The sequence below is a fragment of the Clinocottus analis genome, unplaced genomic scaffold (genome assembly GCF_023055335.1).
Source record: "Clinocottus analis isolate CAN_PGR_092001 unplaced genomic scaffold, fCliAna1.0.p SCAF_15, whole genome shotgun sequence".
NCBI classification, from domain to species: domain Eukaryota; kingdom Metazoa; phylum Chordata; class Actinopteri; order Perciformes; family Cottidae; genus Clinocottus; species Clinocottus analis.
In genome coordinates, this window is record NW_027175876.1 from 14,290,360 (window position 1) to 14,313,829 (window position 23,470).

Below are 23,470 nucleotides of genomic sequence, written 5' to 3' on the forward strand. Positions count from 1 at the left end.
TGTGTCTTTCCGTTTCCTGTGGAGCGTGCAGTCTTGGAAGACACTTTGACAATAGGGCTGTCTTTCATCTTTCCCTCTTGATATCAAGCTGGAAATATGAATGTGGTGTTAATCTGTGAGCTTATCTGCAGTGCAGTGTTTTATCTGTTTCCAGCTCAGGGTTACTCTTTGAAATGTAGTGAATAGGTCACTTTTAATAAAAGTGACATGTTCTTTTTTGGGAGATGTTACTTCAAACTCACTTTGGTTTAACTGTGGCCGCAATTGGTAGCTGAATAAATAAAGCGCATGTCACCTTTGTCGCATGTCTTGTCGGTGATTTGGCAATTTTTGGACCTAGTGCTGCTAGCTACTTTCATCGGCCCTGGGCTGTTTATTTTATTTTGTATATCCTGGAGCAGTCTGTTTTTTTAAATATATAAATACACATAATTTTGCCGCTCCAAATGGATTTATTGTGAAATTCTGTTCGGTCTATGATATGTCTGGTGCGTTTTCCGTTTGTGCAATTGAATCGTAACAGCTCCACCCTCATGTCATTTGTTCCCAAGACAAAGATGGGATGGCCCAAGTGCCCAACGTGGAGGCTTCAAATGAACAGGCCACAAACCATAGTATCCACTTCTAAAGTCAATGATGTCGTCATCGCATTAGTTTGGACACTGGTTATTTAGCACTGTAGTCAGACTGAGTGATTCTAAAAAACGGGTTCTCTTCTGTCCAATCCGAAGGACGAAATGTGAAAACCTCCCTGTTTCCCCAGCGTGACTAGAACAAGAGCCTTAAAAAATGTCAAGCTGTCCCTCTGAGAGTGTTTATACTATAGTTACTCTGAAGTTGTCTCCTATTCTGTGCTTGTGTGCTACTTTGCTCCTGAGCCGAAGCCCAGTGCTGCATGCGCAGGGTCAAGTCCTGGACACGGCGTCGTTATTAACAGAAGGTCAGCTGTCAGAACACATCTGCAGGGCTCACGTCAAGTGGCAGCACTCCTTTTCTATTTTTTTTTGCGCTTCACAAGCCTTCTTTTCTAGCGTTGCATTTTTTTCTTTTTTTTATCCTGTTCTAATAAAACAGCCAGACCACAAGGAGCACATAGTAGCATCTGGAGAAAGATGTATCACCTCCACCGTAAAAAAGATGGAAAAGATAAATTGGGTGGGAGGCTGCACATATTGACTTGAAAAACATTTAAGGGCTTTTTAATTGAGGTACTGTGAGGAACTTTCAGTTGGTTTTAAAATGGTCTAAATTTAGCATCGAAGCCTCTATATGAAGTAAATGAGACCATCAAAGAGAATGGTTCGCTAATTCTACACAGATCTTTCTTAACGCCTGTCATCTGGTCAGATTGCGGGGCCAGACGCAACAAATTACGACACAAAGGTTCATCCGATACGTCTTCAGCTTAGACTCCAGCACGACCTCCACCCTGCAGATTTGCAGTCAGAGCTCTGGCGGGAGACCTCTGCACACAGCAGCAGCTGCCTCCCTGGCCAGGAGCAGAGCATTGCCTCGCCACTGAAAGGAAGAGAGGTGCAGGAGAACCAGAACAGACCGTCAGACCCTGATTCAGCAAAGTGAGGGGTTCTTCTTTACGACCCAATGCGGTGGTGCTTATTGAAACCCGACCATGTTTTTCCGCAGGAGCTGTCAAAATCAACACAAAATGTTATTTAAAAAAGACGATACATGTTGAAATATTAAGAATACTAAATACTATAATATCAAGACGCTGTTCATTGCCAATCAGTTTATTCATGTTTTTGGTAATCAACGGAAATATTGATCGACTAATCATTCAGCTTCCATCCCTTTGATTTTACTAAGGAAGAGGATGATTGCAGTAGTAGTCCACACTCATTAAGGTTCGGCAGCTGTAGTGCCAAGTCGCTGTCTGCCGTCAACACATCCACCTCAGAGGACCGCGAGGCGCTCGCTGTCATCCCTCTGCCAGCTCTGACCAACACTGCTGACACTGAGCCGCCCTGACACAATGGTGTCACCGCTGGTCCCGCCTAGCTTGTGTTCGACTGAAGCTTCTTCCTGCCACGCAGTATAGAGAGGGAGAGAGAGAGAGGGCTAGCGAGGGGGAGAGATAGCGAGAAAAGGGGATCACAGGACCATGTTGTTGTGATCCACGCTCAACCAGCAGGAAGAGATGTAGACGAGCATGTGGCCTCTCCGCTTCCCCCCACAGACAGCAGCATGAGGAAGGGTCATTTCCAGTTTTGACAGCTCATAATCCCTAACCGGAGAGAGGAGACAAACCATGACCAGCAGTGTATTAAAAAAAAAAAAATAGAGATCCCAGCCTCCCCGCTGTCTTCTCTATACTTTATGGCCATCTGCAGGCTCAGGTGGCGCAGACAGGCCTCTTACCATTTTTACATTGAGAAAGGGACTAGCTCGCTTTAAAGCGGCTTAAACTAAGAGAGATAAAAGCAGGATAAAGTCTGTAATTTTTTTTTCTTCTTTAACAAAGGCGTTCGGTGTATCCTTGGGCGGACCTCCTGCAGGGATGTGTGCTGTTTAAAAAAATGCTGTGGAAAATTAGATAATCAAGCCCAGATCTTTTGCTTTATTGATTCCACCCGACCTCTTTGAAACACACGGGTTCCTGGTGGTGCAGGAGCTACAGCCTCTGAGTGTTTACTTGAGGCTTTCATGTTGACCTCGGGGAAGCCCCTGGCAGCTATATTAACTATCTTCCTAAATTGTGAAGAATGTATTTTAGTTTTTTTCCTCTCTAGTTATTTGAATGTTTCCTCCTTTACTAACATGGTCCCAAGGTTGTAAATTCTTTCCTCCTATTGCCGCTTGCTGAGCGTCTCCAATCACTGCTTTTCCTGTCACCCACCATATCCATGGAGAGAGAGGGGAGGGGTCCTCTGTCTTCTTTTGGTCAGCATGGGGCAATGGAGGGTTGCCTTGGAGGCAGCGGAGGTGGTTTTTGGGAGGCAGGGATCACAGCTGCCGCAGCAGTGTGTTGTGTCGGTAGCATTTTTCCTCTGTGATTTGCCAGATGACCCTCAGGGAACCCCCGTGGCGCGAAGCCAAGGTTGGCTCAGAAGGGCGAAGCCAGAACATTGTTCGAGGCCGTTTGTCTAGACGGGTCTACCATATACCAACCAAATAACTGTGAAAACAACACATTGATTTTAATTTTTTTACGTTCCATCCCAAATCAATAAGCGGGTAGCGGAAGAGGCTTATAATACGCTCTAACAGCGAATCTGCAGCCATCCTGACCTTAACCGGCCGCCCTCACTGACCACTAGCAACGGCGTTTTGTGCTTGTGAGCTGCTCAAACAGATATTGAATATTGTCATAAAGGCGTCACCGACTCAAAGGTAAGGATCCTGTCCCTCCTAGGAAATGGCAGATGTGCTCATTTGATTGTCATGCGCAAAGACACATGAATTGATGTGAAAATCAAGAAGAAGTTTCCATCAAAGGAGAATGGAAAAATTACATGAGCATATGCAACGTCAATGAAATGACTGAAATGGTTTGCGAAAAAGCAAATTTTTCGCCATGCAGCGCGAAAGAGGCTTCATTCACTTTTTTTCTTTTTCAATATAAAACATTTCAATTCGGGCGAAAAATTCGTTTCACGCTGAGTTGCGAAAGCCATTCAGCGTTGAGATGTTCTCTGCCGGCATCACTCCCGTCTTGCGGTTGCTGAATCAAACTTCTGCTAGTCCGCCTAAAGTAACGCTGGAAGCGGCAGTCATTCAGACGCAGGTCGGAGCTGTGTGTGCCGTAGATAATATTATGAACCCAGACACGATGGCGTTTGATGTTCCAACGTTTGTGGGACTTTCACAACAAGTATAAAGTATAATTAGTAGTTATTTCAATGGTGGGTGGCAGAAATGGTAACTGTTTTCACTAAGTAAAGCTACGAAAAGCCCCCTTTCCGTCACAAAAAAGAGGATGATGCGAATTTATCACAAAGTCGAGCAAGTAAACTCAGACAAAAAAGCGTAGCTAAAATGCGTAAACGCACCATAAGTGGCATCTTCCGACAGATGCTGATACAAAACCATGGTAACGCCAGTGTCAACACAGAATGGGGCAGAGCTACTGCCGTTAGCATTACCGTATCCTCCTCTGTAAAAACAGCAGTTATCCTGGCTTGCCGGCCTCAGGGTTTCTGATTGACCTTTTCCTTGACACTGTCTCAGCACCTCTGTTCCTTCACTCACCGCCTCCTCTTCGGTGATTAATGACGTCCCCTTGTGCCAGGCCACAAATGTGACATAGGTGAGGTGGCAGAGTACCTGGCCCCGAGTAATTGTTAAACCCACCAACCACGTTCGAGATCAGATCTGCCCCCTGCGGTAACTCATGGTAATAGAGGGTGGTGATGCTGGCTGCGTGCATGCATGTGCTCGTGGCTCATGTGTCACATGACTAGGTAGAAGAGGAAGCGATAAAGAGTGACCGGTAAGCCTGACTGGCATGGGCTGCCTCCTCTCTCTCTGCGCGTCGTCGGCATGCTTGGAGTGCAAAGACGAGGGTCTTCCCCTGCGCAGCATGTGACAAGCCGAAGCCCACCATTATCCCGCTCCCTCTGACAAGACTCATTCCTGATTACTAGTCTAGATCAAATTAGATTTAGTTGACAGTGTGAACACTGGTGTGACGTAGCCACAGCGTAGCAGTGGGCTGCAGTCATGTCCCTTGGCATGAACTCAAGGTGACATTTGTGTGGTGGTATGAGCACGGGGGCAGACAAATGAACGGAAGCTTAGTAAAAAGGACAGTTCCAAGAACTGCCACGTTGGATCAATGCCCATTACAGCTGTTAGCACAATTTTGTATGAGGTGCAGAACAATAATGACAACTCCTTTTTCTATAAACGGTAACATGAAACTGCACTGACTAAGAAGTACAGCAGTAAAAACTGCACCAAACCATATTTTTATATCATCATTGAGCAGAGACTGTAAATAACACGTGGACATAGTCGCTGTTATGTCACCCATTGATTTGTGAACTACAGTTTTGAAGCCATTACTTTCTTTTAGTTTTATGGCCATCAGCATAATTTTTTGTGTGAACCGAACACTGAAAAATTATTTTTTAGGTGACCTTAATGTTACACTGAAAGGGTTACAGCTGTAAGACAAAGACAACTGCCAGACAGTTCACAACTTGTCAATCACAAGGTAGCCACGACCTAAAGCATACCCTGCTTTATGGTCATTTAGAGTCAAATAGACTATAAGTCTATTTGACTCTAAATGACCATAACTTATTAAATGAACATAATGTTGTATTGACGAAGACTTGAAACTATAAATTAAGACCATAAACTCATGTTTATGATGTTTCCTGAGTGAATAAATCAAGAGAGAAGTAGTCAGTCTTTTTGTAGTCAGCTGCCCCAAAATCTCCAAACGGATGTCAGAGTCTCTGTGCTGCTTCCGTTGCTGAAATTATTACTTTATGTCCTATAGTGCTAACATAAAGCATGGCAAGCTTACATGATCAAACTCATGAGATTAGTGCAAATTATTTAAGTTACATTAACATTTAGGTATTAAGGTTAGAGTGTTTGCGTCATTGCCGGCAGTCGTGCTGCATGGACGTGATACAAGCCAAGGTTTTAAATATTCACTCTGTGGGCTACTTTATCTATTGACGGTCAGCATGAAGCAATACACTACTATATAATACAGCATTATGTACGTGTTATTTATTGAGTTTTTTCCCCCCATGGGTCCTTACAATGAAGATGTGTCCTAAAGCTCTGTTGCCAGTGGAAATTGTGAAGCTTTGTATAATAATAAACATGTACTTGTCAAGAATATATTCTCCCACATGCATGTTCCAAAAAACAAATCAGTTAACACCTCTCCGGCCTCCACCCACCCTGTTTCAGAGGCGTTTTTCATTCACATGGATTCACATGAAATCCCGCCGGGGGTTCACTTCCCACCTCCGAGGACAGATAAGGTGGGAAAAGCCCCCTGGAGGAGTTAAAACGTGATAGTCAGTCCTCCAAACCACAAACACCAATAGCCCCATCACCTCTCCATCAAATGTAAATCCAAGTCCCTGGACGGCTGCCCCGAACGCCATGACATACCCCTCAGCTCCCATGAATTATTCACCCAGAGTGAACACGCTTCTTTATTCCCATGGGACACTGTTGGGCGCTACTTTGTTTCATGTTGAGTTAATCAATTGTCTCCCCATTTACTCCTTAAATCCCTCTCTTTACATGTACAGATGCTTTCAGTCTTAGGCACTAATTAATGCTCTTCATGAATTTTGTCCATCCAGTGTTACACGAATAACCTCTTGTGTTAGATAATTATAGATCCGACACCACCTCTGGTCACGTAATGCCCTAAAATTTGAATTTGATTTTTTTTGTCCTTTCCTACGAGTGTTCATCGATTTTATGTTGAAAGTCGCTGAAACACTGGAGGAGGTGCTTAGCCTGATAGCATCATGATGGTATACTGAAAGCCAGAAGTCAACAAAATGAGAATAATTCATGCTTTCCTTTTATGAAAGCGTATACAGGGGGAGGAAGGGTGCACGGCAAAAAAAAACAGCCCCTACGGCAAGCAGGTGGCGGCTTCTTTTCTCTTTTCTTCCGCGAGGGAGGAATAATTAATCAGCAGCGAGAGAGCTGCCTGAAACAGAGGCAAGGAAGAGGGAAATAAAAAGATAAAAGCGCTTTCAGTTCAAAAAGAGCAATCACCGATGAGCTCGGCCCTTGCTGGGCCTGCAGAGAGCTCTGCAGAGGAAGCCGTTGGTTAAATAGAGGGTTATGCAGAAGCGTCTGTTTTTAAACTGGAGCAGATCGCTTTCAGCATGAATCTGAAATAAATCCTACCCCACCTACATGATGGTGCCGTGCGACCAGCTGTGACGATAAGCCACACCTATTCCTAGAGAAGAAACCACACCTCCTACTCCAAAGATTAAGAGTTCAACCGCTGCACAGGAACAGCCGTCCGTCTCGGTAGGGATCAATACATTTGTACCGCTTCCCCAAAGCTGACTCAGCCTGCCTCTGCCGGTCACGGTGAGGTCATGTAAAGAGTCCGAATGCAGAGCTCCTGGTCTCAGCCGGTTGCCCACGTCTGCTTTGAGACACACACACACATACACACGATTAGAGACGCTTGCGCCAAACGTCACCGCCTTTAGTCACCCATGTCAGGGCAATCTCATTGTAACTAGCATGGAATAATCACAAAGAGGCGACGATATGGGCGTTCAGTTTAAAATAATTAAATTGCACCGAAAATTATTTCAGCCAGTCTCCGTCCTCTTGTTTTAGTTTGAGAGGAGAAAAAACAAACAAACAATAAAATAAAACTGAAATTTCTCTCACTTCCTGTGACAGCCTCTGATTGGTGCTAATAGGCATTTTGGCCCCGAATGGGGGGGAAGCCCGCACTCCTCATTCGCCGTCTGAAGGGCCGGCCTGTAATCGTGTTGAAAGAGAGCGTCACAGTGTGTCAGCCGGTCTGAGGCTCCCGCTCTAAGCGGGTGCAGGGGAGAGGGCTGCTCTGCTCCACAAAGACCCATCGTCAAGCTGGTAAAAGATACATTGACTGTCGAGGGGCTGAAGAATTGCTATCTGGATCTTAGACATTGACGGTGTGTATGTGTTTATTACCATTATCAGAATGTTTTGATCCGTTTTTCAGTGATGGAAGAATTTTTGTGATGTATTGCTGAATAAGTAACTTTTCAACCCTGTTCTGATGTTTTTGGAGTCTATAATATAGACGCATACACACACGCACGCACACACACACACGCACACACACACACACTACTAGTATTACTTGGAGCTTCCCATGCAAATCTGCTATGTCAAGTAATATTTTCACAGCAAATGACCTCCCATATATGGTCATGGTATTAGTCAATACATTATATTATAGCGATATATAACATTAAAAGAGATTGGGTCATGTGTGTATTATTTTTGTGTGCCTTTATGCCTCCAGCAAAAAAAACAAAACAACGTATAGAGCATATTCTGGCAGATTTCACTGTGCTGGATGATGGATATTGTGCGCTGGCATTGCTGTTGACTTATTGTCTAGTTCGTCCTTTCAACTTCTTCCCTCCGGCAGCTTCCGGGTAGATTGTGGTGTGATTGTCTCATTTCAGAGTGCTTTATTGTTTTATCGGCGACACAGAGAAGTGTGATTTCTCTCTGTGCCCCTCCACTTGTTTACTGCCGGCTCCGACATAACGAGGGGAAGCCCTCGCTTCTCATTCGTGGCTCCTCTCCCTCTCTGTCCTCACCATGTGTCACGAGTAAATCCTGCCTCTCGTCGAAGTCAGATGAGGCGACTGAGGCAGAGGGGGGATGGAGGCGAGTGGGGAGGGAAATATATTCTCACGTGATTCTGAGGATAGAATGGCTAAAGGCCAGACCGACACTTTGTCTTCAGAGACGAGTCAGGATTTATGGCCCGTTGTGTGTCGGTGCCTGACGCTGGTATTTTTGTCCTTGTTTTTGCAGAGAAACAATTGGATTGGCGTTAATTCCTCTGGGAGCACGCAACATCGTCCAAGGGCAATCTTGTGCCCCCGCTGTCAGCAATTCATTCTGCTTAGGGAAAGGCCATCACAGTGTGGTCATAAATAAACGATGGAGAAAGTATTTCAAGATAGTTATTTTAAGGCCAAAGTCTTGAGCGGTATAAAAAAAAGTGTTTTGGCCTGCGAACACACATGTGCAACAGAAAGCTTTTTCTCATCCTTTACGAAAGAAACGTCCCAACCTTTCTGTTCTAAATGAGCCAAAATCAAGTGACTTCCTGACTTTTAGTGTGGCTCAAGCTCCACAAACGTTGGATCATTAAATTTCCATAATTAAAGTGCATCGTCAAATCTGAGCCGACGTACCCCAATGATGTCCCTTTCTGTCATTTCTACGACATGACAAAGATCCTGCTGAGCCACGTTGCACGTTTATGTTTCCACAGGTTCAGTTGTACTCTACTTGATAAATAGACTTTGACATGTTAAATTTGCGGAGTGCTTCTTTTTTATAGATACAGTATATTGGACCACTAATCACTGCTGAGATTTGACTTGAAATAATATCACACACTGTATTATTTTTCTCAAAACAAGATTAATAATTTTTCTCCTCAAAAGCTTATTTTACTTCTCTTAAAGAGACAGTGTGTAGGATTTCTAGTGGTGAATACTTCCAACTGAATACTTGTGTTTGGCCCCCAAATGAGTGCAGGACACGTATTCATTTTTTTTGCTCAAATTTGACTGTTTTGGAAATTGTTTCTTAACCTAATTTGGTGTGCATTAGTCTCTTTATCTTCCTCTTGTTTTGTATTGTCAATACGAGGAGCTCCTCAAAGGAGCATTTCTTTCATCGTTTTCCTGCTGTTTACTTCATAAATAGCAAACAAATCAGCTCCCATGAACATTTCATTTTCGTAAATAGGGCGGTAAGACATTATTTTATGAATAATAACTGTTGAATACTTTAGTAACTTTCTGAACTTGCAACTTTTTAAATGTATCTATGTTTTTTTAATCTTTTTTTTAAATTTTTTGTAAGATAAGAAACTATACATAAATGGAACAACAAGAACAGTGAATACAGGCCAGCTAACATTATATAGTCAGTGTGTAGAGGAGAACTTGCACTGCAATAAAACTTTTATTTCACTAGGATGATGTTAAACAGTCAAGAATCGGGTCAAATGCTTTGTCGACTGTCCGTCCTCTGACCACGCTCCATCAGGGGAGACGCTGACAGCACAGCGACAACGAATCAGCGTCACCGGAGCCCCCCCCCACTCCCTTACAACTGACCGAGAAAGAGACACACTTGTTGTTTGTGTAAGTCATCCGGGGACTCTGTCTCTGTGTGTGTGACAGGCTGAAAACACAATGTCCCTGCCTGAGGATGCAGTGTGAGAGAGAACCTTGAACAGAGCGATGAGTTCAGCTTAGTTCGGTTGTGCTGAGGCGGCCAAGCGCAGCCAGACAGAATGTTTTTCATCTCATCGACCCAACCGTCCAGCTCATAGTACACAAGTTAAATTCATTGCCTGCATTAATGCTCTTTTGGCTTGTTTGTATTTTTTGCTTCCCTTTATCATGCGCAATCTTACTGCTGTCTTTCACAAACCAACCCAGTATCTTTTTTTCCTCCTCCTGTCGTCGACAGATTATAGATAATGGGCTGTGTGCAATGCAAGAATAAGGAAGCAACCAAACTCACAGACGACCGAGACGCCAGCATCTCCCAGGGAGCGGGCTACCGCTATGGGGCCGACCCCACACCGCAGCACTACCCCAGCTTCGGGGTCACCGCCATCCCCAACTACAACAACTTCCACGCCCCCGCTGGACAGGGAATGACTGTCTTTGGGGGGGTCAGCACCTCTGCTCACACTGGAACCCTGAGGACCCGCGGCGGGACAGGTGAGGGATGTTCCCGCATGTTCTTTTATTTCAATTAAATAAATATCAGAAATCCTTCTTGTGTGTCAGCTGTGGAGAGAGTGTCCCTGTTGTGTTTGTGATTGACAGCTGCTGGCACTATTGTGGCTCCGCCCACCAAAATACTGAATACACATCTTTTTTGCGAGCTTTCCAATGTCAGCTTTACTTAAAATATGCCTGATAATTGACTTGAAACATGGCTTGTGTCTACGCAGGATGCGTTAACGCACATTGAGTGTAGGTCACCCTTGTTTCAACTCCCATCCACTGTAGTTATACGTGTAAAAGAAAAAGTGTGATCAAGCCACTCGAAAGAGACAGTCAAGGCTTGGTATTTCAGAAAGAACAAAAGAGGAGGGAAGTAATTCATTGCATGGTACTTCAGTGCGTCTTCATTGTTTTGTCAGAACAAGGAGAGTATCTGCTGATTGTGAAGGCCATTTCTTTTGATTGCATTCCCACACACAGACCGCCGTTTGCAAAACTCTTCGGGGTGCTTTGTACGGTTAAAGACCCCCAAACTCTTGACAATCCTTACCACACAGTCCCTCTTGCTGCTCCACCGCCGACCTTAGCCCGACCCCAGCCAGCCCGGCCCCCGTCAGGAACGTCCGGCTGGCATTAGCAGTGGGGCTTTGTGCGCTCGGGATCCCTGTTTATGTAGAGGAATATTCCTACTCAGGATATCCTTTATGTTTCCGCAACTGAGCCATAGACTGGCTCTGCAGAGGAACTCTGTGCTTCCACTCGACCTAGCAGGCGTTCTCTTTCTCAAATAGCGGATTATTTTCCACGCCGCGTAATCCAAATCCAGAGGAGCAGAGAAGGGGGGGGGGGGCGTTTAGCTTTTTAATTTGTGAAAATGTGGACATAAGCCGTCCCTTCACTCTCAACGCCTTTTATAACACACAGCTGCCTCGCTTGTTTGTTTCGACAGCCACAATCAACCCCTTCGCACTGCAGAGGACCCCGAAATTGCGGTTGGCACTGGGAACCTTATTGATTATCAGTTGATCTTTTGCTGATGTCCGTTTGCCAAATGGACATTCCCAGCTGGCCCTCTGACCTTGTGTAGCATATTGAGTTTGATCCCCGCAGACAGCTCTGGGACGAATCAATACACCAGTTTGTACCTAACTCCCACCTCTGCTGATCTAATGGAACATTTGAGCAGTGCAAAACCACAGCGCTGACGCATTCAGGATCTTGTTGCCTTTTTAATCAAACACTCTCTTTTGAACAGTCTGCCCCCCCTTCTCTCCGGTCCTCTCGATCAACGGCCCTAACGGCAAAAACACCCGTGTGTTCATATCAGCAAGGTTTCCCAGAAAGCCTTAGTCCCATGAAAGCGTCTGAAGTAAAGTGACTTAAAAAAAACTATGCGATCAAGCAAGTTTAAGTGGACTTTGAAGAAGTGCCCATTTGACTTCCATTTGTCAAACACTCAGAGGCATGAAACAGCTTAATAGCTGCCGTTCGCCTCAGATCTGAGCAAAACACTCTTGAGTGCTGCTGTTGTTTGATCGCCGCACTCGTCTGCTGCTATGAGGCAAATCAAACTGAGGCTACAAACACTATAGCCTGCTTACAAAATCAATATGGTAATCCATCCAAGTGCCAGTCTTTGCATGTGGGTATGTCCTTCACATATCTCAAAAAGTGTTCGTCCAATCTACTCCTGCTGGAGTGCGGTGTCTGATTTGGCGCAGTTTAGACACGCGCAATAGAGTTGGTGCCCAGCACAGTCCTTCTTGGGCTAAATAACGAAGCTAACATTAACATGGAGGCGTCATTGATTTATATTCAGGCTCTATCTATTAAAAGGGGAAAAAAGGATAATTGTGACATGTTCGAATGTAATCTTGTAAAATTTAGTTTTTGCGATAAACCTACGAATACACATTATTTAATATAATTGTTTGAAGGAGATGTTCTCATTGCGATCTAAGGTAGATAATGAGAGGGAACTACCCAACAAAGAACAGTATGCAAATGGGGGTCCGCAAATAGGGTGGTCTCCTGGGGTCAAACTCGATTGAGGCACCCCCAAATTCACAGAAGAGGAAAAGTAATGTGAGTTTGTTGTCGGGATTTTTCTGACGCTTTTAAAGAGAAAAGAGAGCTCGGCATCTTATTCAGTTGTAAGAAAGTGAATCCACTCGCAAGTGGAACTCTCAAACTACTATGTGACCCTGTAACCTCAATTAAAAGTAAGCCAGAATGAATGATTCATCTTTTCAGAGTGTAATTTTACATTTATGTGTTCACTCAATTGAAGCCTTAATGAAATGAGAGCCGTAGTATCTGGTTTAGTTCGTCCTCGAGGATCCTGCGAGTGTATATATATCATTACAAAACATTTCCACCTGCTGTTCCTCTGTCGTTTCCTAATCATGGACTATTTGTTCTATTTTTATGTTCCACCCGAGCACCCCTAAAAGCAGTTTAACAGTTTGTGTTTCTTCATCTCCCATCTTCATTTGTATTGTTAACCTCCCGCTGCGATCTGCTAACGCGTCCTCCAACCAGCCGGAATTCCTTCCGTCGCATTTGCCACAAGCAAGCAATGAGCGTGTGAGTCTGGGAAAAAATGCCCACTGAAAGAAGGGCCACTGTGAGACCTCGCTGGAAAGAAGGCAAAATCAGGAGGGTTAACAAAGGGAGAGGAGATAAAACTCGGTGGGTGAGGGGAAGGTGACTTCAGGTTGCTTTTTGTTTTCTTCGTCTACACTTGTTCTGGGTTGTTCAGGGACGCAATGGCCCCTTGACTTCTATCGCCCTTCTGACCAAACATCGTTAATAACAAAGTTATTACGCTTTAGCATGTGGGGACCCTGAAAACCATTTGTAAATGTCATTGTAATCTAAGCAATATGGTGATTGATCCTCATTCACCGTAATCCCCCCCCCTCATCCTCTCCTGCAGGAGTCACCCTATTTGTGGCACTTTACGACTACGAGGCGCGGACGGAGGACGACCTCACCTTCAGGAAAGGAGAGCGGTTCCAGATCATCAACAGCACGTAAGTCAGCTCTGGGTGAAAGTGGCAGCTACTACGTGGGCAAAAAAATGTAAAAATTGGGGGGTTTCATACTCTGGAGCAAAATAAATCAACCAACCAGGGAGCATTTGAATTGAAGTAAAGCGGTGGCTCGAGCATGCAGCATGACAACAAGCGGTAAGCACTGTTTATTTAAAAGGAGCAGTGGTGTTCCTTGAAGCCGTACCTCTGAGCTTGACTGAACGGACCCACTACACCTACAGTGCTGGCTGATTTGTCTTTCCAGCTCAGCAGAAATGCAGATGTACAGGATGTGTGTGCGTGCGTGTGCGCACTTCCGTCCGTGCTTTTCAGCTCTTAACCATTGTAGCCTCGGCTTGCAGATTCATATTTTGTTTCTGTCTGCATGAGGCTGCTTGGAGCTGCCTCTGTTTGTTAGGGTTGTCTGGAGCGCTGCAGTGACATGTAATGAGGCGGGGGCACTGGTGGGTCTGTTCTCTAACACAATTCTCCATTAGATTTTGTGGTGATCATGCTGCTCTTTGCAAGCACGACGTACCACTGCACTGCAGAGAGACAACAAGTGACTCTGTTGTTTTATCTGATCGGCTGATACGTACTGCAGGTTCACCTCTCACACGTGAGCCATTTGATTTCGGACGCAGCCACTGTTTATTTTCAGAAACGGAAGTAGTTGATAGTAGCTAAGTAACAATGTTTATATATTTTATATTTATACTTTTTTGGACATTGATACTTTGTGTAGTGGTCATTTGTCCCGTAAATAAAAATAAAAATAAATATGAATAAAAAATAAACCAAAATCAAAAAGCCACTGATGCAACGTAGATATGTAATTTACGCACCTCAAAATAATGCAGGGTCTATGCGGGAGTTCCGGTTTTGCTGATGTTTTATTGTAACTTAAACAAACAAAAAAACAAAAGAACAAAATTACCCCCCATGCTGCCTACCCCGTCCTGATCTGTGGTTGTTGCTATCGCTGCTGCGGCGGCTGCTGTCTTTGCTGCTGCTGTCATAGCCTACCCAGGTGCATCACGGTCCTATACCCATCTACTTCTTTATATACACCAAGTGCCCACAGCATCACCCAATTAACCCCAATTAACAAACTGAAAGACTAAGTAAACTAACATCAAAAAAACTATCCTAATACAATCAACTAACTCAAACCTAAATAAACAAACAACTATATCTAAACAATATTACTTGTGAATAAAATAAACTTATAATATGAGTTAATAGCTCCTACGCTTTTCTTACATTAGCTACTTCAACTATATATAAATATATATAGTACTATAGTCTACTATATGTATGCATGTGTGTATATATATATATATATATATATCTATATATATATATATATATAGATATATATATAGATATATATATAGATATATATATATAGATATATATATCTATATAGATATATATAGATATATATCTAGATAGAGAGATGTATGGATAGATATATATGGATGTATAGATAATGATTCAGTTTTTAGGAGGACATGGACATATAGTGGACATGTTACAGGCTGATTGGATCTTTTATTTTTTTGGTTTGCCAAATTGAAAAATACTCAAGCTATTTCCCAGCCAGAAGTGTGGAGAAACAGCGTTTGGATTCGCTCAACAGATTAATAAATACATGTAATATAAAACAAATGACATGAGAGAAAAGGGCATGATGTAAGTGCCAATGCATATAATAAATGCATCCTCTCGCTCAGCATACTTTTCCTTTTCCCCGAAGAAGAAGCAGGCGGTTATTCGGGACTCCATCTCCCCCCTCCCTCCTGAAGAATATCCTCCATGAACAAATACGTGCCAATGCATATAATAAATGCAGCACGATTTATTGTAGTGCATTTACTGTTTTCCTCTAAACAAGCATTTTTGCATTTTGCTTTCACACTAAAATACAGTGTCAACTATAAAAAAAAAATGTAAATGCTGTTATGGCTCTCCACTGTACATAGCTGCCTTATCACCTCAGTCTTTGGTCCAGGGGGGCCGGCCTTCCTCCTCACCACCACACCCAGTCAGCATCCTGTCTCAGCCGCCGTCTCGCACATTCCACCACACACCTCGAGGCCCCCACCGGGCCTCAGCCGCAAGCAGGACGATATCCTCTTCCTCTCCTCTATCCTCCTTCCCATGCTCCTCAGCAGGGGCCAGACATCGTCACCCTCTCCTCCCTCTCTTCCTCTTCACCTCCTTAATCCGCCCATGCTTTTCTGCCTCCACCATCCTGTAGCGTTTTGGGCTTCATCCTCCAGCCGGCCACACTGACCCCTGCTGGACAAAAGCAGTAAAGGGCTCGGGGAAAAATCCTCTTGTTGGAGCTTTGCAGGAAGTGGTTGACAGATGCCCAAATGCGGTAGGAGGTAGGCGGGGGCGGCACCATAGGCCGCCGACTCGGCTGACAAAAGGCGCTCTTTTTTTGTTTGTGAGTGTGCAAGCTGCTCCTGTTTTGACAAAAAGTTGTCCGCAAAATAAATTACCCTCGTTCTGGTGGAGCTGTAGGCCATGAATAGACAACACTGTGGCCTCTTGCAGCGCTGTGCGACTCGTCTCAGTCGACACGGCCCCTGCGTTTAATTATTCTTTCATCAGCAGTCCCCACAGGGAGAAAGCATCTGAAGACGGGAGGGAGGCTCTTTGTTTACTCTTTGTCGTTTTTTCTGTGTGTGGCAGAGCAGAGTTGGTTTTGTCGAGGTTTGTTTCTGGCAGCATGATGGGTCATGGCCCCGCCCCACCCCCATCTGTTTATGTCTCTCCCATGGCTTCATGATACCACACATGTCCACGCAAAACACATCCTCTCACTCCAGCATACTTTTCCTTTTCCCTGAAGAAGAAGCAGGCCGATATTCGGGACTCGATTTCCCTCCTCCTTCCCAAGGAATATCCTCCACGAAGAAAAAGAAGTGGACCTGTTTCTGCCCCCCCACTCTTCCCTCACTCCACTCCCATCATGGCTTTATTCAGCACAAATAAAAGCACACTCCTCTCCTCCCCCCTTTCTCCATTCTCTTGTCTCTTTCTCCGTCTTTAGCAACCCTCTCAAATCCCCTTTTTGGTGCTTAAAGGATGGGATAGAATCATGCACAATGTGCCAGAGAGACATTGTCAAAGCACAGGGAAGTGGTGGGAGGGGAGTACATGAGTTATTGTGCATTCACGTGTAAGCATCTGTAATGACTGTGAACCACTACTTCTGTCTGTCCCTTAAGACAGCCAGCGACTGATGTGTGTCTGTGAAAAAGAGAGTGGAGGAAAGAAGAAGGAAACACGGTGGAGGAGGGAGCGTTTGTAGGACTGATGAAACATAAATGGATGTAAAACTCGTCCTTCATCTTAACTACTGCCTTATCCACTTCTTGTGCAATAGAAACAGCTGTTAGTGCCAAACTCCTAATATTTCAAGATAAAATAATTTTCCCAAAATGGAAATTGCAATTTGTTTGGAATGTATACGTTTGGATGGACCATGATCGAGTCAAATTAAACTGTAGTGTGTGTGTGTGACATGATAATGAAGCAAAAGTACAGAGGGAGCACCTGACTTTTTTTTATATCAATATAGTGGATATTCAAATCCGTTGGATGCATTTTAACGTAGAGAAAGACCCATTTCTCATGGTAATCCACCCCAAATTAATGAGGTCAAATAAACTGAATTCGATGGGGTGGGAGGAGGGGACGGGGGGGCACTACTGGCTACTGGCACACTACTGGCTGTGTGGGTGTCCAGGTTGAGAGGTCTTGAGCAAGCAAGGACGAGGAGGTGAGCCTCCTCGTCCTTGCTTTTCACTTCTCTAATACAGACTACAAAGTACAGAGTTGGAGTCAGGGCATGTTTAAACTAGCTTAGCATTAAGACTGGAAGCAGGGGCAAATAGCTAGCTTAGCTCTGCCTGACATTAATAAATATGTCTTCGAACACCTCTGAGGGTTAGAGTTAGGGTACAGTAAATAAGATTTAAACTTTTCATTTTTAAAGAACAGTTTTATTTTATGTCTAAAGTAAACACTGAATTGACAATATATGAAAGGCAATAGTAATTGTAAGTGTTCCTTCAACAACTTAAGTTTCTCCTGACTGGTCCTTTTTGATTCCTCTCAACTCGTACAGTGTTGACATGTGTTCCTATGTTTTTATTACGGGTGGCTGCCAGGCTTTTCTACCGCCACGTGTCTCCCTCTACTTTCCTCCTTACGGACTCACTTGACCTATGGCGTTTTCCACATGGAGCAGCATTAAGGGAGCAGGTCGAACTCAAGCTGTGCTTTGAAGTGTTCAGTGGCACAGAGACCATGCCTGCTCATATGAAATCAAGTGTATTAATGTACTTCTACTGTTTCTTCTCTTCTATTTTGTTCCCACTTCTTTCTCCCAATCCTGTCTCTCTTTAGCGAAGGGGACTGGTGGGATGCTCGCTCGCTCACCACCGGTGGCAGTGGCTACATTCCCAGTAATTACGTGGCTCCGGTGGACTCTATCCAAGCAGAGGAGTAAGTTGTGTGTGTCCTGGTCCAGAACTCGTGACTTTCATCTTGAATGTGCTCCGAGGGCCTGCCGACTGACAGCCGCACACATGCAGACTTTAATCTGACACATGGCGGCGAGGACATAAAAGTATTCTTAAACTCTCTTACAGCTGTAAACGAATAAGAAAACTACTATTACAATAACTGCTGAGCATGTGTAAGGGCGAAGCAGGGAGCAGGAAAAAGCTTTCCAACATCTGCAACTTTGACCAGCTTTCTTTTGCATGTGTGGATTTTGCTCAGGGTTTTTAGGTAACAACCTCAACAAAGTTCTTGCACACCATTAAGTCTCAATGATAACATGTCCTCTCCTGCGCTTGCAGCTGGTACTTTGGTAAACTGGGCCGTAAGGACGCGGAGAGGCAGCTGCAGTCCACCGGCAACCCTCGAGGAACCTATCTCATCCGGGAGAGTGAAACCACAAAGGGTAAAACTACTCCGAGTCACACAGGCTGATGTGTGTTTAGAAAACAAAAAAAGAATAACAAACTCAGAACCGTAGTGCTTTTTGAGTGGCAACCGAATTGTATCAAGTCCTTTAAGTGAGCGCTAAATGCTTGGCCAGATTCTTGTTAGATTATCCATTGACTTGATTTTTTTGTTGATTTACTGTGTGTGTGTGTGTGTGTGTGTGTGTGTGTGTGTGTGTGTGTGTGTGTGTGTGTGTGTGTGTGTGTGTGTGTCCGTGTGTGTCCGTCCGTCCTCCAGGTGCCTTTTCTTTGTCCATACGGGACTGGGACGATGTGAAAGGGGACCATGTCAAGCATTATAAGATTCGCAAGCTGGACAGTGGCGGCTACTACATCACCACAAGGGCTCAGTTTGACACACTGCAGCAGCTGGTCCAGCACTACTCAGGTGCAAAGCACAGCACTTTTAATGTTTTGCTTGATTTCAGGACTTCCACCTTAGCAATGCTACATAATACAATACTAGTATTTGTGTTTGTAGAGATAAATGTGATATATTCCAGTTTATGTTTGGACTTATTCAATATTTTAAAGTAACCTGTGAATCTGAGGGCTTTAATAGTTTTCGGACGCATTCCTGTTAATGTAATTGTGTTCACTTTTTGACTTATCCTTGTTTTTTTCAGGATGTAGCATACATCTAATTGTATTCTGGTTAATTATAGGATGCATTTGGGTAATTTTTATTCCGAAAAGGAGCAGAGAATAACTATTGCAATTAAAGACATAAAGGCCGAGTAAATATCCAGCAGTGAAGATACAGACATCATGTCTACAAATTTAATAAAAGCAAAGCCTCAAAACATGTGATTTACATAAAGTTGTTGCCTGGAGCAGCTTATAACCTGCAGCACTGAAAAAATATGTTATGCACATTAGCCTAAAAACCACCGAGACTGCCGCTCAGTGGTCGGGCTGCCATACGGCCCATGAAGCATTGCGTCGCCCACTTTCCATTAACAGAGGGAAACAGACGGACGTTGCCATGGAGAGATGCGTTAACGCCGCGGGCCGCGTTGCACGAGCCCAAATAGCAACGTCAAAGTCTTCTCCTCTGCCCAGTGTCCGTTTTCTTGAATCGATCCGGAATGCATTCAGCAGACAGCGTTACACTGTAATTGTATCGGGCCTGCCAGCACATTTTTTAACACAGAGGAATAAAATGTGGCACTTAAACCCCGGGGTGCAAGTTGGACGAAATGGAAACCTACTTGACGTCACATTCGTTTTTTTTATAGATTCGCATTCACTCTTCAATGAGCGGCAAAGCTGAGCGGCAAGATACATGGTGTCATCGTGAAAAAGGCACTTATTTAGAGACTAATGTGCATTATGTTATCCAGATGTGCTGCTGACATGCATACATTTGATAATCTGATATACAGGATGAGATGTGATTATTGCCCCTAGTTTTTCTTCTATTGCCTAGTGCGTTTCCTCTTTATTCATTCTGTTCTCATTTGCTTCTCTTACTCCAGGGAGTAACAATGATGATGTGTTCCCGTGTTCTCATTTGTTGCTATGTTCCGTTCTCTCATCCTCTGTGTCCTATTCACTGAGAAACAGTTTTTTTTTTCCCCCCATCACGCTCTGATTGGCACATTGGCGTATCGACGGCATTTAAGGCCTAAAATCAACACTGTGTTGTTTTTTTCCCTATGCGTTTGTGTCCGTTGACATCATTGCCATTTACCAAAGTCCCAGATGGAGTACGGCGACGATGACGCACCTTCGCTAATAACCGTGACCTTGTTCAGACCGTGTGCTTTCATTGCTTTCTGCTTCCCTCTGCGTTCCTCTGTCTTTAAAGTGCCGAAGAGCAGATCTGGAAAAATAAGCTGTAGCTATTCGTCAGATGCAACTGGAGCGACGAGAAAGCCTTGAGAATTGAGATTATGTAATATTAGAAATAACAAATAGCTTATTCATCCTCTTACAAATAAACGGTTGAATTCATGGGCAATAAAGCAGCCTTTCTGGACATGATAACAATTACTTAAAGAAGTTTAAAGAACTTTTAAAGAAGTCAAAATGTAAGAAAAAATGTTGACTAATTTTCTCATAATGTCTTACTAAGCCTAGTGTAGGAGATATTAAGTAAAAAATGTAAGCAATTGCACATGAAATTGTTAACCCTAACCCTTTATGTCCCCGGGTTGGATTGGTGGCTGTTGTTAAACTACCACTTGGCGGCGCCAAAGTAAGAAACGTTAGACAAAATCTGGTTGAATAATTCCACCCTTGCTGACGGACTCTTCCCTTTTTATATTTTTTACTTTCATTGTGGAGTAATGGATGGAATGTATTGACTATGATCACAAGCATCATTTGAAGCTTACAAGCCTTTCTAGGAAATACTGCCTGTCTCTATGTGTGATGTGCGGCTACGGTCTGCACATCGACAGCGTTTACGACGGCCAGCGAGGCGAACATCGAGCTGTATTGATGTCTAAGCGGAGCCGCTGAGGCAGCAGCCAGGCGGCCCAGATTGGTTTTAATGGTCAAGTTGCAGGTTGAACACCTTCAGGGAGGGAGGGCGCGGGCCTTTATCTCGTATTTACTGCTTCGTGCAAACAACCTGGGGCCTTATCGCTGGCAGTGGGGAGGAGAGGAGAGGGGAAGGGAAGGAGATGGGGGGGGGGGGTACCAATGGAAACTCTGCCTGTAATCCACTGGCTTAATCAATCGCAGGCAAACATGAAAGCTTCCTCCAGAGTAAGAGTTGTTTGATTTCGTGACACAGGGAACACAGTGTCATCGGCTAAAGTGGCAAGCATTCGTGGCCGCAGAGAATCAAAATGGGAGCAGCTGGAGCGCCGCTCTGTGACCTAAACAAGCACGGCCTACCCCGTGTTTAACCACAATTGTGATGTCTATTTACCAGATGAGGGACCGGCATGCTAGCGCAATCTCTTTGCGCAAATTACCGTCATTATCGTAAAGTATACGCGAGTCATAGATTCCATTAGCCAAAGTGGGCCTTAACACAGGGTCGTGTTTTTTCTATGACCCCACATTTGCTGCTTTGGTTCTCCAGTTTAACACTAATATGAGTTATTGGTGTGGAAGCTTATACATCTAGCACTGAAATTGTCAGAATTTTTCCTTTTTTATTTTTTTTATGAAGCCACTGAAGCAATTTTGTGTTTTACAGTCAATAGGGTCTCATCAGGGTCCGATTAAAAAAATCTGTCTAAATCTGTGCGGAAGAGACCTTTTAAAAGCCAAAAGTACTGGTTCCTACACTTCTCAACTCAATAGTGCGTCCCTGTCTGAAAAATAGTGATAGGTTTTTAAACCCCCAGTTTTTATTGCAGGCTTTCCAATAGAGATTCCAAGCCCCCACCCCAAAAAACATGACATCATTAAAATTACCCTGATGACTTTACGAAGGATCATGGACATCACATTAGACTGATTTCCGCTGGATGGCCTGACCTAAGAGCAGCCTGATGTTCAGCTAGCTCTTTGTTCTCCTTGTGTCTGTCTGGCTCTTGTGTTGCTTTGAGGATTTCTCCGCTCTCCTGCAGAACACTCTGCTAACGCTCTCCACGTTTCTGTCTATGCTCTTATCTGTGCATCATCTTTCGGGGGGCGCTTGCAGAACGAGCCGCCGGGCTCTGCTGTCGCTTGGTGGTTCCCTGCCACAAAGGGATGCCACGCCTCGCCGACCTGTCTGTTAAAACCAAAGACGTGTGGGAGATCCCGCGGGAGTCGCTGCAGCTCATCAAGCGGCTGGGGAACGGGCAGTTTGGGGAGGTCTGGATGGGTACGGATCCGGTCGCCTCCGGAAGATGAGGGCCGAATGGAAGGGGCCGAGCCAGCAGAGACACCAGACTGAGTCCAAAACACCAGGCAAAAAATCAGGCCTGGGAAGGGAGAGGATGAATGGGGAAAAAATTGTGATAATTCTCAGTTTGGGGCTTTTGCCAGGGAAATGCTTTTGGTTTTTGACCCCTCCCTTCAAAAAAATCATCTGTAAAAAGCACCAAATGTGTCAGGAGACTCTGCTCTCACGCTCTGGAGATGGCTCCCTTCCATGTCCCTCACTGCATGTTACTCTCCCCAGTAGTTAACCCTGTGTGCCTTGCCTTCCCTTCCCATGTAGAGAGTGCGGATGGTTTGTGCTTTAATTTAACGGGCGTGTGTGTGAACGACATCCCTGACACTATGGGCTTGAGTCATGATGCCTGGGAGATCAGCAGAGACACACTTGAGTTGGAAGTAAAGCTGGGAACGGGATGTTTTGCTGATGTGTTTTACGGTAAGAAAAATTCCACCAAGCCCTCCAAAAGTATTTTAAATGTTCACCTTGGGCTAACCTGGAAATACATGTAAAGATTTGTATTCATCCTCTTTCACCTGCATTCTAAAATGCGTCAAGAAATAATTTGACATTTCGGGAACTAATTGGAGGTGAAAGCAACTGCTTTCTTATCCCTTTCCAGCATTCCTGCAGGATTTCTTTTGCAAAACATAATCCTTAAAATAACATTTTGAAATTCATTGCTTTTGAATAAATACAAATTTCTACTTTGCTGTTATTTCCAGTAATTAATTGAGTGTAGGAATGAGGGCGGTATGGAACTCCAAAATGGTCAATATTAAGAAAGTTCTAACATGTTAACAATGGAAACTCTGCCAGAGTAACCAAAGCAAATAGCCGGCTAGCTGCTGTCTTTAAAATTTGCTTTTAACTTTGATGCTGTGTCAAACTCTTAGCTAGCTATCTCGCTAGGTAGCTTGAGCCGTCTTGCCAAAGACTATGAACTGTGTTTATTTACAGCGAACGCCAGTTGGTTGGTTCCAAATGACTTCGGTGTTTGCGTCGTTACTCTAGTGAACAAAAGTTAACTGAAGTTCAACTTAAGCTAATAAAACATTGACACTAGCTTTTACATTTCTGGGACAGGTTTGTCTACATTATGTCCCAGGCTCCTGTCAATCA

At 44.2% G+C, this 23,470-nt stretch overlaps 1 protein-coding gene across 3 annotated transcripts in view; it reads left to right on the forward strand.

Annotated features, from left to right (window-relative positions):
* The window catches only part of fynb (FYN proto-oncogene, Src family tyrosine kinase b), a 50,119-nt gene that overhangs the window by 18,860 nt on the left and 7,789 nt on the right, over positions 1–23,470 (forward strand). Inside the window, exons 2-8 of one of the 3 annotated variants that reach the window (XM_068576477.1) lie at positions 10,192–10,448; positions 13,396–13,492; positions 17,918–18,016; positions 18,376–18,479; positions 18,761–18,910; positions 22,127–22,291; positions 22,631–22,786. In XM_068576477.1, the coding sequence (XP_068432578.1) occupies positions 10,202–10,448; positions 13,396–13,492; positions 17,918–18,016; positions 18,376–18,479; positions 18,761–18,910; positions 22,127–22,291; positions 22,631–22,786 (1,018 nt within the window). In that variant the 5' untranslated portion in view covers positions 10,192–10,201. The remainder of the gene's footprint in view (positions 1–10,191; positions 10,449–13,395; positions 13,493–17,917; positions 18,017–18,375; positions 18,480–18,760; positions 18,911–22,126; positions 22,292–22,630; positions 22,787–23,470) is intronic. The other 2 variants (XM_068576478.1, XM_068576479.1) reach the window with 2 other exon arrangements.